This window comes from Columba livia, chromosome 5 (genome assembly GCF_036013475.1).
Source record: "Columba livia isolate bColLiv1 breed racing homer chromosome 5, bColLiv1.pat.W.v2, whole genome shotgun sequence".
Taxonomy (NCBI): Eukaryota; Metazoa; Chordata; class Aves; order Columbiformes; family Columbidae; genus Columba; species Columba livia.
Window position 1 is genome coordinate 23,384,772 of NC_088606.1, and position 13,398 is coordinate 23,398,169.

The following is a 13,398-nucleotide window of genomic DNA, read 5'->3' on the forward strand; positions in this document are numbered from 1 at the left end:
TGTTAGCAAAAAAATAAAATAAAACAAACACAAAAAAAAAAGCAAAAACAATAAACAACAGGTTAGTAAAAAGGCAGATAAATCAGGGTCACATCACTTCAAATAAATAAAAGCAACTGGTACAACCATCACAGCCAATGTGCATAATTAATACATGCAGAAATGACAATGTAATCAACAAGTACACAGAGGGACATGGCTACCTTAACCCAATAAGGCAACAGATAACAAAACCACAAACAAGACAGCAAATGCATTTCATTCACACACACAAGGTCACAGAATTTGCAGATAGTGGAAAGAGAAAGAAATAAGTTATCATTCTTAACACTCATCTGTCAGCATTTACCAACAATTTAGGAGAGAGTTTAATCTCATTTGAGAAATACTTAGAATCTATAAGTGGAAAAAAAAAAAAAAAAAAGAAAAAAAAAAAATCTATTTGGCTTTCTGTACACAAATCGAGAATATTTTTATTTTGTTACTACATCCAGGCTCTGGATCAAAACTTAAATCTTCTGTCCCTTATAAAAGCACAGATTTCCTTGGCTTTTTTGGCCAAAGTGGATTTATTGCCAGAAAACCACAGGGAACTGACAACTATAGAAGATGATATCTGTTTATCCAAAGAACTACACCTGACACTGGATGTAAAGTGACAGTAAAACCTTGCACCCTCACAAGTTGTTGCCTGCTCACGGATTTCAACACATCCTTAAGAAAACTTGCATCAACAGGCAAAGTGACAGCTCAGGCTTCAGACCCACATAATCTCTGTCAACCTCATCAGAGCAATCAACAAAACAACAGTAGTACAAGCTCACGCATTCACCTAGGTGTGAATGATCTTGTCATCTGTGGTCAAATCACAGTCCACATGGCAAAAGAGAATCATAAACCTACAGAGTCTGACTCAAGATCCAACTACACTTTCTGAAAATTGCAGAGCATAGAAAAGCAAACCAAAATAATCCCACTGGTGCTCTTGCATTTAGGTACAGGATTTTTTTTTTAATCCAGTTCACAAGGAAGCCACACAGATTTTTTTTTTTTTTTTTTATGTGTTATATCTTGATTCTAAGTTTTCTCTTTCAGCATGGAAAAAGCAAAGGACAAGATGGGACTACAGGCAGCAGCTTCTGAATCCCTTGTCACTGAAGTTTACATATTTCTATTATACAGTACAATGGGAACAACAAAACACCAAATCACTGACCACATTTCTCAAAAGATGGTTATTTAAGAAGTGCATACTCACCTTTATAACCTTCCATTCTTAAAATTTCTAATATCACAGCTGATACTGAAGAGAAATTGGAAGTTCTCCCTTTCTCCCATTGTCTCCTTTTACATTAATACCCAATAAATTAGACTTGGCATCTACAGATGACATTTCCTGTGCTTCCTATGAAGTTTAACATTTTGATTCTTTGCTATTGTTTTACAGCCCAAGAATGACTCAAGGTGGCAATTTCTTTCCCTTTTGAGCTAGTCGGAGTTTTCTTCCCACTTCTACTACATTGAGCCCCAAAAGCCCCAGGGTTCTTTAAACAAAATGCAGAATAAAGCGGGGGATGGCAAGAAGAGAAGGATGCATTTCTTCATGCATCTTCTTCAACACACATTCTAACAAAGTAATTTCTGTGTAACAAACAAGCACTTTCTGTAACTTCCCGGCTCCTTATCTTTGTAGCTGAGCTAGAGCAAAACTTATACTTATTCCATAATTCCAGCAGCACTGTGACAATGGAAAACAAAAGCATAAAGAACAGGAGAACTGTCAAACCATCATAGAGTAAATTAATGTGCCTCTACTCAACAGACAACCTTTGATTCCACGGAGAAAGTGAAGTATCACCAGATTTAAACTTTCACTATTGAGCAGATGAAGAGTGAAATCCTTCCTGACATTATCCTGCTGTGAGATTTAAAGCATGAGATTAGATTTTCTTCTTTCCATATACTGCTTAGTATGCAAAATGCATTTCTGATTATCCAGCCTGTATGTGTCATTCATGCTTTTCATGCAACAGTGAATTCAAAAGGTTAACTATACTATTTCACGGAAAGTAGAACAAGATTATGATTTTACTGCAGGATCTGGAAGAAGATTAAATTAGGACAAAAAAAGTCCCGAAACATCTGGAACAGTGTCAGTAAGTTTAATAGTAATCGCTCTCCCTTGTGAGCAGGTGTTATCAGTGGAACAGGTGAGGAAAGATGAAGAGGAAAGGAAGAATACAGGTCTCTAAAGCACATAGAAACTGCCTTGTAGAAGAAATATAACATTCTTTAACCACTGCTGTTGGGCTGGTTTGGCTGGGGGCAGGATGGGGTGAACGTATTTAGAATGTGAAGCTGAATTTCAGATAGCTCTATTGCCCATGGTAAGCAACATGAAGATGTCCAAATAAAGGAAAGGAAAACACAGGAGAATACAAGGCAAATCAATAAAGAGGTGGAAAAACACACCAAATGCAGGAAGTACTCATTAATATTTAGGGCAATGTCTTTAAACTTCACAAAGATTGGACATGTGCTTTATTTCTTCCAGGAGCAGTGAGGAAAAAGCAGCAAGTTGTTCAGTCTTGACTTTTGTAAATGGAATAAACTGATCCATTCATCTAGCAGTAAGACCAAGAACGAAGTAATCAGCAAAAAGAATTGATTTTAGAAGTCTAGAATCAAGGAGGAGCAGATCTGAAGTTTAAATAGGTTTACTTCCAAGGAGGGAAACAAGGTCAGCTGGAACAACATTTTCCATCCTCCAACTCTTGCATACACACCACAATGCAGACATCTTTTCTCTCAAGCTGTGTATGTCCAACATAGACAATTTCAGGAGCTGTATAAAAACTTCCAACCACAGCCCATAAGCTGTTGAGTTGGAGGCCGCAGAGAACTAGGTCACATTAGACAGCTTCTTTTCCTCAGTTTCTAATACTTTGCTCATCTCTAGGGGCTTCCACACACTACTTCAAGGTACTCTGCAAGACATAGCTGAATGTCTACTCTCATCTTGAATAGGTAAATACCATGAATACCTGTTTTATGGGTGGGGATAGCAAGGCCAAAAGCAGGTAGCAGGCATGCTTGGAAGCTTCCAGCAGAAGTGGGCTCCTAACATGGAGTCCTTTCTGAGAACTGACTTTGTGTCTTCAGAGTGTTTGGTATCCTGACCCAACACCAACTATTTAAGTCTCAACAACTTCCCTACCTTTTGTAGCTTTTCTCTCAGGCCCTCTCACCAATCCCTTTTTTTTTGGGTGGTTGTAGAGGGAACGGTTCCCTTGTTATCTAAAAGATGGTGATAGCTACAGTTGGCACAGCAGCTAAAGATACTCTGCAGAAAACAAACAAATATATTGGTATAATGTCATTACCCTGAAACTTCATTCTTCTCACAGTTGTGTGTAGCACATCAACCCAGAACAGATTTTACACACCAGGCAGCAAGAAGGTCTCTGGCTTTGCTAAATACCTTCCAGGGAAACACAAACTGCTACTACAGATCTGATCAGACCTTCAAGATTAATTAAGAGCTACCTGTTGTTCCCAAGAAAATCAGAAATGTAGCAATTTCAAAAGAGCAATAAAAACAAACCAAATTACCACACACAAAAAAGAAGTGGTGTGTGGTGTGAAGCTTTAACTCCACAGGCTCATTTGACATTTCAGACACTCTTAAGTTCTCTTCTTTCAGATAATCACCCACAAAATCCTTTGTCAAAAGCAACAGTCCTATAGGAGACATTAAAACACAGAAAAGGTCAGTATGGCAGCTATCATCTTGTCCAGCACATTAGTGATTGAACAGCAGACTGAAACCTTAAGTTTGTACAGCACACAAGGAAGATGCATAATACAAAAGGAAGCTGACACTTCAGTTAACAAATGAGATAGAGGCTACTTAGCTGTGCTATCCTAAACAAATCTCACCACAGATAATTTAAATAAATTATAGGAATAAAACTGATAGGAAGAGATAAAGTAATTCTTGCCTTAGGTATTGGGGTTTGCGGTTTTTTTTAGCACTACTATACACTATTAAACACCAGCCACTGTCAGTCTCAAGGATTCCTGTATTTTAGTTAATGACTCTTACATATAGCCTAAAAATGCTTTGGGATTCTCAAGGTCCTAAAGAAAAAGTTCTCATATAAATATAATTTATATTGAAAGTGCTTCCTGCTCAAACAGGAGCACTGCCTTACCCATCACTGGAACACAGCTAATACTATAATGTCATAGATTTGTGCTTTGGTGCACAGCAAGGCTTAACTATGCTTGAACACATAAGAGGAACAATGTGGTCAAGGAAGTCCAATGGCTTGCTTAAACCAAATAAAAGGAGGTGGTTGTAGAATCAATACACTAAAGAATATTGTTTTCCTATTAAAGTAGGGTACTGAAATAAAAGAATAGAGATAGCAAATGCCACCAGGATGGAATGGTGTCACCCACTTGTAGTGGTACTGATCTGTCTTAGGTGGGGGAGTGCTGCCTGCTGACCTACATCTCACATTCTACTATTCTTCAGGCTTTCTTCCTCCCACATTCTTTGGTTGTCCTGAGATCAAACTGATAAGTTTCAGAGAAAACAGCCATCCCTTTGTAATCGGTTCTGCTTCTGAAAGCAAAGCCACTCAAGAGACAAGCATTAGCAGAAGTGTCTCTCACATCATATTTGGAAGGCAAGATTCATATGTGGGGATGGAATGACATTTTGTTAAGCATGCATGTTCTCATCATTTACACGATCCCACTGCCCTTCATCATGAAATAAGGACATCCTGCAAATCAAGACATAGCACAACTATTCACCCAAAAAGCCTGCAACTGTTTATTACAAACACGTTTAAACATCATGAGACAACATGAACTGCTTGGGACTTCAGCCCTTAAACACATTGTTAATGCTGCACCTAAGATCACTTCAGATGGAAACAAAATAGGGAGATTTAAACAAGGATCCAACATGCTTAGAGTTTTCTTTCTTTAGAGTAAGGGAAGACAAGTGTGGCTTTCAGTGGCAACTGTAAGAATGGCCACCAGTAGGCACCAGTCAAGATGTGAAATGAAGACTTGGGGAATGCTGTGATTGAAAAAGCAAATGAAACATCTTTCTGGTGAGTTAATTATCCAGTTTTTTTTACTAATCTAAACATGTTGGCAAATAGAATGTCTTCCTCTTCAGCAGTTCCCTTGGTATTGAGCAGGGACCATTCAGGAAGATAGCACAAGCACTACTTTGCTATCAAGTTCTTCCAAAGGCAGAATGAGGGCTACCATTGACCTTCCCACCCAGTTTTTTAGGTCTGTCTCTAACTTTGGATCTTGTTTGAAGGGCTTTAGGAGAGAAGGGGAACTCACATTCCTGACATATCTAAGAGTGAACGAGCCTCCACAACCAGGCAGTAGCTGTGCTGGTACCAGACTGGCACACAGAGACATTAAGCGCCACATTACATTTTTTTGGGAGTGGCACTGATGTTGTGTAACCTCAGTAACAGGACACTAAATCAAAGAACTACACTGGGTACAGGAGAAGGAAACATCATCACTCTAATAATGGTGCAGAGTCTTCTGGGAAAGCATCATGACTCTGTTCCTGAGCCACACACAGAACAACAGGTTAGTCTAATGAGAGGTTCCCTGAAAGAGAAGAGCTAGGAGAGATAACATGAAGGTTATATGACCAACAGATAAATCTAATTTTAAACAGAAAAATAAGCAGAATTCACTAATACTAGCAAAGAGCTTTCAGTGCACTGAGCATAATCAAGAGACATTTTCAAAACATCCAAAATGATTTTTTTTCCCTTGAACCTTGTAAACAACAACAAAGAAAAGCTGCACTTCTTTTGGCATTTTGGCTCTACCACAAGTGGGCAAAACCACAAGTTCTGCTACTCTATGCCCGTTTCCATGAGGAACAACATGGTTAACAGACATTATTAAATACAGCAGAAAGACAGAAAAAAAGAACAGTCTACAGTTGTGCAGCACTGAACGATGCTGTGAAATCAGAGTTGACATTGAGTGAGCTCCTGTGACAGGACACAAAATTCTCACAAACCAGAGTATTGTTGTGGGAGCGTGGAAGGAGAGATGAGGCACTGGAGCTCCCAGCCAACCAGAACACTGGGAGACAAGGAAGTGATCAGATTTAATTGGACTGCCAATTTTGTGTTTCATGAAGACTCAAAGATAACACGAGATGATACTTTCAGTCCTAAGAAGGGAGAGTCTTGACAAGTGGTAAGGCTTCAGCATGATGTAACCTGCAATCTTGACATGGTAGGGAAATATGATCAAGAAGTAATTTCACTTTGTGAAGTTTTCTTTTTTTGTGGTGTTTTCTGAGATAATGTCTTGAAAGATCAGTTAGGGACATACATCATCTTAGAAAACAGGCATACCAGACAACTTCACTGATAAAATAAAACTAACTTAATCTAGTGACTGGTAGCCAACACAGCAGACTGGTATTCAGTAGGGGTAGTGATTTTCGTTTAACTCAGCCAGCAAAACGTTGGCATTTTTGATGGTAAGTAACCCAAGTGCTTTGGGAATTGATGCCATATGCATGTTACTGAGTCAGTGCTGCTGATGTCAATATTATTTTAATTGAGGGGAGCATAGCAGGAACAGTAAATTATTTGAAGAAGCTTCAAGAAATCACTACTATTTACATGCTCCAAAAAGTCACTCACACATATTTGTTTCTAAACTGGCTTGAAAAGAGAAACTAGAGGAAAGAAAGGTTTTCCAGACAGCAAAGACCATGTCCCCAGTGCTTTCACTGGAGGCCTACTTCCTCAAAAAGGAATCCCCGTTTTGGTCTGTTCTTCACCCTTCATTTCCTCCTACCTTCCATTTCCCCTGCCTCTACTTGGGTCTTCAAAACGTTTACTTCTATAGATCCCAAAAAGGGGGCCTCTGAAGCACAAATTAATTGAATGCTCAGAACCTCTTTCAAAGTACTTTAAAAGTACTGTAATGTTAATAAACCATTCTGAGAAAAGTACTAGTAAATAGTAGTCCATCTCAGTGCCATCCTTTCCATTACTGGATGTACCACTTCATAGGGCACAGAGTATACAAGAGAATAGCTGCTGAGCTGCTCGCAGACGCTAGTTATCCTCAAACTGCACTCAGGAGCATTTGGAAGCCATAAGTATAGTGAAGGATGTCACGATGAAAGCAAACTAATGAAATGGACAGTAAGGTGGATAAGTAGATGCAAAGGGGGAAGCAATGAAGTAAGAGTGAAGTGCTTGAGAGGGGAACTGCTCTGAAATCAATTATACCTTCACATCCACGCTCAATCTGCCCACTGCGGTGCAGAGCATCATTGATTAGATCAGGCAGACGCCCATTCAAGTCCACAGATGCTAGACAGCCCTGAAATCCATCACGCGAGGCCACAAGCTTTGGGAGGTTGCTATACATGCCTTGAGCTAGGCCAGCAATGTAGAGATCACCTAGTGGAGAAAGGGATAAACATATAAGAGAAAGTTACATACTTTCTAGAGTGGCTTTCCCCTGCTCCCGGCAGCTGCTGGACAGCTGCTCAGAAAAAGATATTGTGCAAGAAGTCATTTCCGCCTCCTTCACAAAAAAACCAACACCCCACCCCGAACACACCAAACACCACCCAAAAAACTTGCCCCCCAAAATGGTTGTAATTGCATCCTAACTAGGAAAAACTGTAGGATGACAATTTCTGAAAAGCAAAACATGGCAAACTATTCTGCTACATGAAGTTGCCAAACAAAGAAAGAAAAAAATGAAAGCCAAAACCAGCAAATTCCAGATTTACTGTTCTGTAATGCATGGCTTCTGTAAGCTTTCTGTTGCTTACTGATTGAGCCCTGCAAAAATAAAGGGCGGAACTGTCAGTCTTGTAGAATTTACCTTTAAGATCCAGATTTTTGGCACCATTGATAACCTGAGTGACCACCTTAGTGTCCACCTTTAGGCTGTGTGTGTTACTGTTATCTCTGGTGATGACGACATTGTGCCACTGGTTGTCATTAAGAGGACGATCACTGTTGCCTTTGATAACATTAGGTCCATTTCCAAGGTCAAACACATAGTGTATATACCTGTAAACATAGCAAGAACTAGTTAAAATTGCATAAAAACTCCAGTGCTACTGACCTTTATTCTAGATGGTTGATAAATTAACCACAAAAGTCATGAAGGGAAGTATCTCTGGGTTAGAAAGTTCTAGTAAGCCAAAATATTAGCCACTGATTTGAAAACATATAGTTGTTTCCTTCCCACCAAGGAAGCATAAGAATTAGTATTCTGAGATAACATCTGGAGTAATCAGATTCTAATCATAAAGCATTCATTCGATTTTTTCACAAAGTTCTCACAGATCCACAAATACCCTGCCTGTCCATATGATTATTTTTAAAAATTGGTAATATTGATAAACGTACTGGAGAGCAGCACTAGATATGTTTAGCTGGGGCATATATTCCCCAGATTCATTCTGAGGTTTGAATAACTCCCTTAAGAAGTCAATTGGGAAACTTACTCAAAATATTGTACTAAAATTCACATGAGATACTAGGTTTATTCAAACACCTGGAAAACAATTAACAAAGCTTTTGGCAAAAAATAAACACCCTAAAAAAGACTGAAGTTATGGGAGTATTACCCTCAGTTATTTATATAGTTCAAACACCAAAATCCACCTGAGGACAGATAAGAAATATTCTACTTAGAAAGGAAAAAGAGAAAAGACAACAAAATTCAACTCTCAACAGAGCCCCAGGAGCTCATGACTCTTACTTTTTTATTACTCAGTGTCCCAGTTACAGAAATATGTGCAACATTAAAAATGAAATGGATCAAACTGTAGTTACACTGAAATAAACAGGACCGGTAAACTTTATCTGTGGCAAACATACCTACTGTGACTAGCTGAGCATAAGATATCTAAATCTGTTCAGCTAACAAAGGATTTTTTTTTTTTTTTTTTTCTAATAAGCTACTGGTCTTGTAAAAAGAATATAGCAGCTCAAAATCAAGCTGAGTTTGCCTTTCCTCAAGCATCACCAGCAGAAATACAAATCCAGCAGCCCACATGTTCTTTGTTTCTTTCAGCGGAGGTGGCAGAAACACAAGTCTGTTGCAGGAAAAAAAAATAAATAAAAGGGAAGAGGGACTCAGAGCTCTCAGCACATTTCTTTCTCCTCTGTGCTGTTCTGCAAGGTTAACGGGACCAAACTTTAGCCTAACTGGATCCAGAGGACTTCAAACATTAATGTTCCACACCATAAAAGTGTCTTTCCCTCAGCCTCAGGGGGAAGTCAGTGATAAAATCAGGAGTCTTAAGCTTCAGTGTTTATGTCTAAGTGCTTTGCTTTGTAATATACCTCAGCAAACAGAGAAGACATGAGTATGAGGTGAATTTCTCTTTATGCAAGCATGTTAAGCTTATCAACAAGTAAGCTTATCTATAAATAAGATGGCAGAATATAGCAGAAAGTCACTTACCCCTTAACTAGTTCAACTGCAATAAAGTCATTGCCGTCACCACTGTTAAAGAGGATGAACCCATCAGCTGAGGTGGTCTTGAACTGAAAGAAGAGGTGCATGGATGTATAAGCCTGCAAAGTGGCCAAGCTCAGGTAACTGCTCTTGGTCTTGAACGTCACAGGGTCAGCTATAATGTTGCGGAGACCAAAGCGTGCCTTCAACTCGCAATAGTCAATGTCACCGTTCTTGCACAGATCAATATAGAGCATCCCGTTGAACATGAGGCTCTGGAGGTGGCCAATAAAGCTGGAGGGGATGACAGAGATATAGCGTTTCTCCGTCATGATCCCTGTCTCGATGTTGTGGAACTCTAAGCGGGTGTGATCACCAACCATTGTGCCTGAAGGACAGAAACAAGGAGGAACATGCAGAAAGCCCAGAGGTCAGTAACAGGTTATATGGAGCCTTTCACCATTCACTTTCCAGACTAATAGCAGTACTTAGTCCTATCTGATCACAGTTCAGCAGCTTGCATAGACTCATGGTGGGGAGTCTAGCAGTTGCCATAATCTGTCAGAAGAGACAAGACAGGACTAAAGGGCCACAGGCAGCAAGCTCTGCATTTTTCCCTTTGATTCACAGACTTTCTGGTCTGCAAAGAAGACTGGACCTTTCCCTTAAAGATCCAGTGATCCAACAGTCCATCTGCCAAACAACTCTGAGACTTCTGAAACAACTCTGACAAGTGTTATTCCTGAAAACACTCAATAAACATAAATTCATATAAAAAGAGCAGAATAAGAAGCAGGAGCACTCATCAACCTGCTAGTATTTATCCCATTGTTCTCTGCTGGTGCCTGATATTATTCCTCATTTCAGGGGCATGACAAGAGGGAAACACACAAGAACATAACAGGCAAAGTGGCCTCCATGTACTTAAGTCATCAACACACCACTTGGGCTATTTTTCAAATTTTGACAGATTTTAACCTCTCAATTAAAACACTCAGTCTATTCAGTATTCCAACTATGTTAGACTACTCTTGAAGCATATTTCAGTAAGTGTGCAGACACAGAACCCACACAGACAGGTGAAATACAGCAATATGATAGAAGACTAGTTTGAGTAAAAAGTTGGGCAACATCAGAATGAAAACCATCACAACCTTATTTTAGTCCCCTACAGTTCTTCATTAAGATAGTTTTAACTATTTGGTCACACAAACAAGTAGCCCTTCTACACATTTACTATACAACAAGAGTAATAATAAATTTACTACTTACTCCATATTTAATTGTTTTTTCTTCATTCAATATACAACCATTTTTCAAACTCAGCTGGAAATATGCCATTATTTTTTCTGTGGTGTTGTATTGAGTTTACATGGTGAGGTGCTGCCCATGCAGCCACTGCAGGAGCCTCTGTGAGGAGAGGCCAGGGCTGCCCCATGCCATACAAAGCAGGTACCAGCAGCTCCAGCCCATCCACCGCAGGGCATAGCTGAACCCCTCAGCCGAGGTGGTGGCACCTCTGGAAAAGTGTATGTAAGAAAGGGCCAAATGCTGCTCGTCAGCAAGGAAAAAAAATAGGAAAACAAAGCAAAATAAAGACTCTACAAACACCAAGCTCAGAAAAAGAGGATAAGGATGAGTTGCTCCACGTACCACAGTGGAAATTCTCTGGCAGCCCATGGAGAAGACCACAGTGGAGCAGACACCCACACTGCAGCCTGTGGAGGACCCCCATACTAGAACAGGTGGCTATTTCCTGAAGGAACTGCAGCCGATGGAGACCCTACACTAAAGGAGGTTTTCCTCACAGCCTGTGGAGAGGACCCATGCTGGAGCACTTCATGAAGGACTATTGCCCATGGGAAGGACCCACACTGAAGCAGAGGAAAAGTGTGAGGAGGAAGGAGCCACAGAGAGGAGCTGTTACAGACAGACCACAGCCACCATTCCCCACCTCCTGCACTATTGGGCTGGGGGAACGTAAAAGAGTCAGAAATGAAAGAGCAAACCTGAGTAAAGGAGAGGGTCAGGGATGGCGTTTTACTTTTTGTCCTTTGTTTCTCACCATCTATTTTTAATCAGCAATAAATTAATTTTCCCCAAGTCAAGTCTGTTTTGTCCACGACAGTAATTGGTACGTAATTTCTCTATCTTTATCCTGAACCATGAGCCTTCTCATCCTATTTTCTCCCCTGTCTTGTTGAGAAGAGGGAGTGAGAGAGCAGCTGGGTGGGTGTCTGGCAGACAGCCATGGTCAACCTACAAGTTCAGCAGCACAGTATGAAAATTATCCTCAAATATTCACTTCAGCTTCTACCAGTCCTGCAAGACTAAGGAATATTAGTTTCAGTTTTATATACACAAAGCTGGGGAACAAAGAAATCAACATATATATAGCTTTGGATATCAAAATTAAGTATTTGGCAACTTTGGAGCGCTCACTGGTTTTGAGGTTCAGTGCTGCTGGAAATAAGAGCTTATATTGGGTTTGCATGGCAAGGTTTTGGTAGTGAGGACACTACAGAGGTGGCTTCTGCTGAAAGCTGCTCGAAGCTTCCCCTCTGTCTGCCAGAGCCACTGCCAGCCGGCTCCAGGACAGACCTGTTGCTGGCCAAGGCTGAGCCTATCAGCGACAGTGGTAGCACCTCTGGGATAACATATTTAAGAAGGTGAAAAAACTGCTGCACAGCGAGAGCAGCTGGAGAGAGAAGTGACAATATGTGAGAGCAACAACTATGCAGACACCAAGGTCAGTCAAGAAGGAGGGCAGGAGGTGCTTCAGGCCCCAAACAGAGATTCCCCTGCAGCCTGTGGTGCAGCCCATGGTGAGGCCGGCTGTCCCCTGCAGCCCATGGTGGTCCATGCTGCTGGAGCTGTCTGTTCCAGAAGGACTGCACACCATGGAAGGGACTACATTGGAGCAGTTCATGAAAAACTGCACCCCGTAGGAAGAACTCACATTAGAGAAGTTCCTGGAGGACTGTCTCCTGTGAGAGGGACCTCATGCTGGAGCAGGGAAAGAGTGTGAGAAGTCCTCTTGAGAAGAAAGGACCAGCAGAAATGATGTGTGATGAACTGACCACAACCACCATTGCCCACCCCTTGTGCCACTGAGTGGGGAAGAGATAGATAAAATAACGAATATAGTTGAGCCTGGGAAGAAGAGGGAGGGGTGGGGGAAAGGTGTTTTTAAGATTTGGTTTTATGTCGTATTATCTGACTCCAGTTTGATCAGTAATAAATTAAATTACTTTTTCCCCCCGAGTTGAGTCTCTTTCGCCTGCGACAGTAACTGCTGAGTGATCTCCCTGTCCTTTATTCTGACCCATCAGCCTTTCATTTTACTTCACCTCCCCTGTCCAGCTGAGCAGGGGAGTGATAGAGTGGCTTTGGTGGGCACCTGGCATCCAGACAGGGCCAACTCACCACAGATCCACAGTCCCAAATGAGTACCTGTGACAGAATGCAACCCCCATCCCTCCTTCAGTATGGCACATCTCCCTCTTTCTTTGCTACTTGAGGCTAACAACTTCTTTTGTTTGGCCCAGAGCACCCTGGCTCCTGGGACATTAGAAGAAGGGAGTGCCAAGGCACACTGAGCCACGCCCGGTGTGGGGGATGTTTGGAGGCTTCAGGGGCACCCACAGCCAGTGTGGGGGGTGCAGAGAAGCTTCTAGAGTGCCTACAGTCAGATCTGATCAGATAAAAACGGGACTCTCGTCGAGACCAAGCCCCATTTTGTGTGGGGGTCTCTCGGAGTACGAGCTTAGCCACTGCCGCCAGGAGAGCCCCCCTCCCTGGGATGGAGACTCCGCTTGCCTCGCCGCCATGGGTGTAAGTAAAACTTCTCGCAGGATTGAGAGTATATTTATACTTTTCGTGCACATA

The 13,398-nt window shown here is 41.2% G+C and overlaps 1 protein-coding gene across 25 annotated transcripts in view; it reads right to left on the reverse strand.

The window, feature by feature from the left end:
• The window catches only part of NRXN3 (neurexin 3), a 1,033,016-nt gene that overhangs the window by 561,704 nt on the left and 457,914 nt on the right, over nt 1-13,398 (reverse strand). For all 25 annotated transcript variants that reach the window (XM_065063789.1, XM_065063787.1, XM_065063790.1 and 22 more), the window contains 3 exons: nt 9,517-9,898; nt 7,921-8,111; nt 7,314-7,487 (listed from right to left, as the gene is read on the reverse strand). In XM_065063789.1, the coding sequence (XP_064919861.1) occupies nt 7,314-7,487; nt 7,921-8,111; nt 9,517-9,898 (747 nt within the window). The remainder of the gene's footprint in view (nt 1-7,313; nt 7,488-7,920; nt 8,112-9,516; nt 9,899-13,398) is intronic.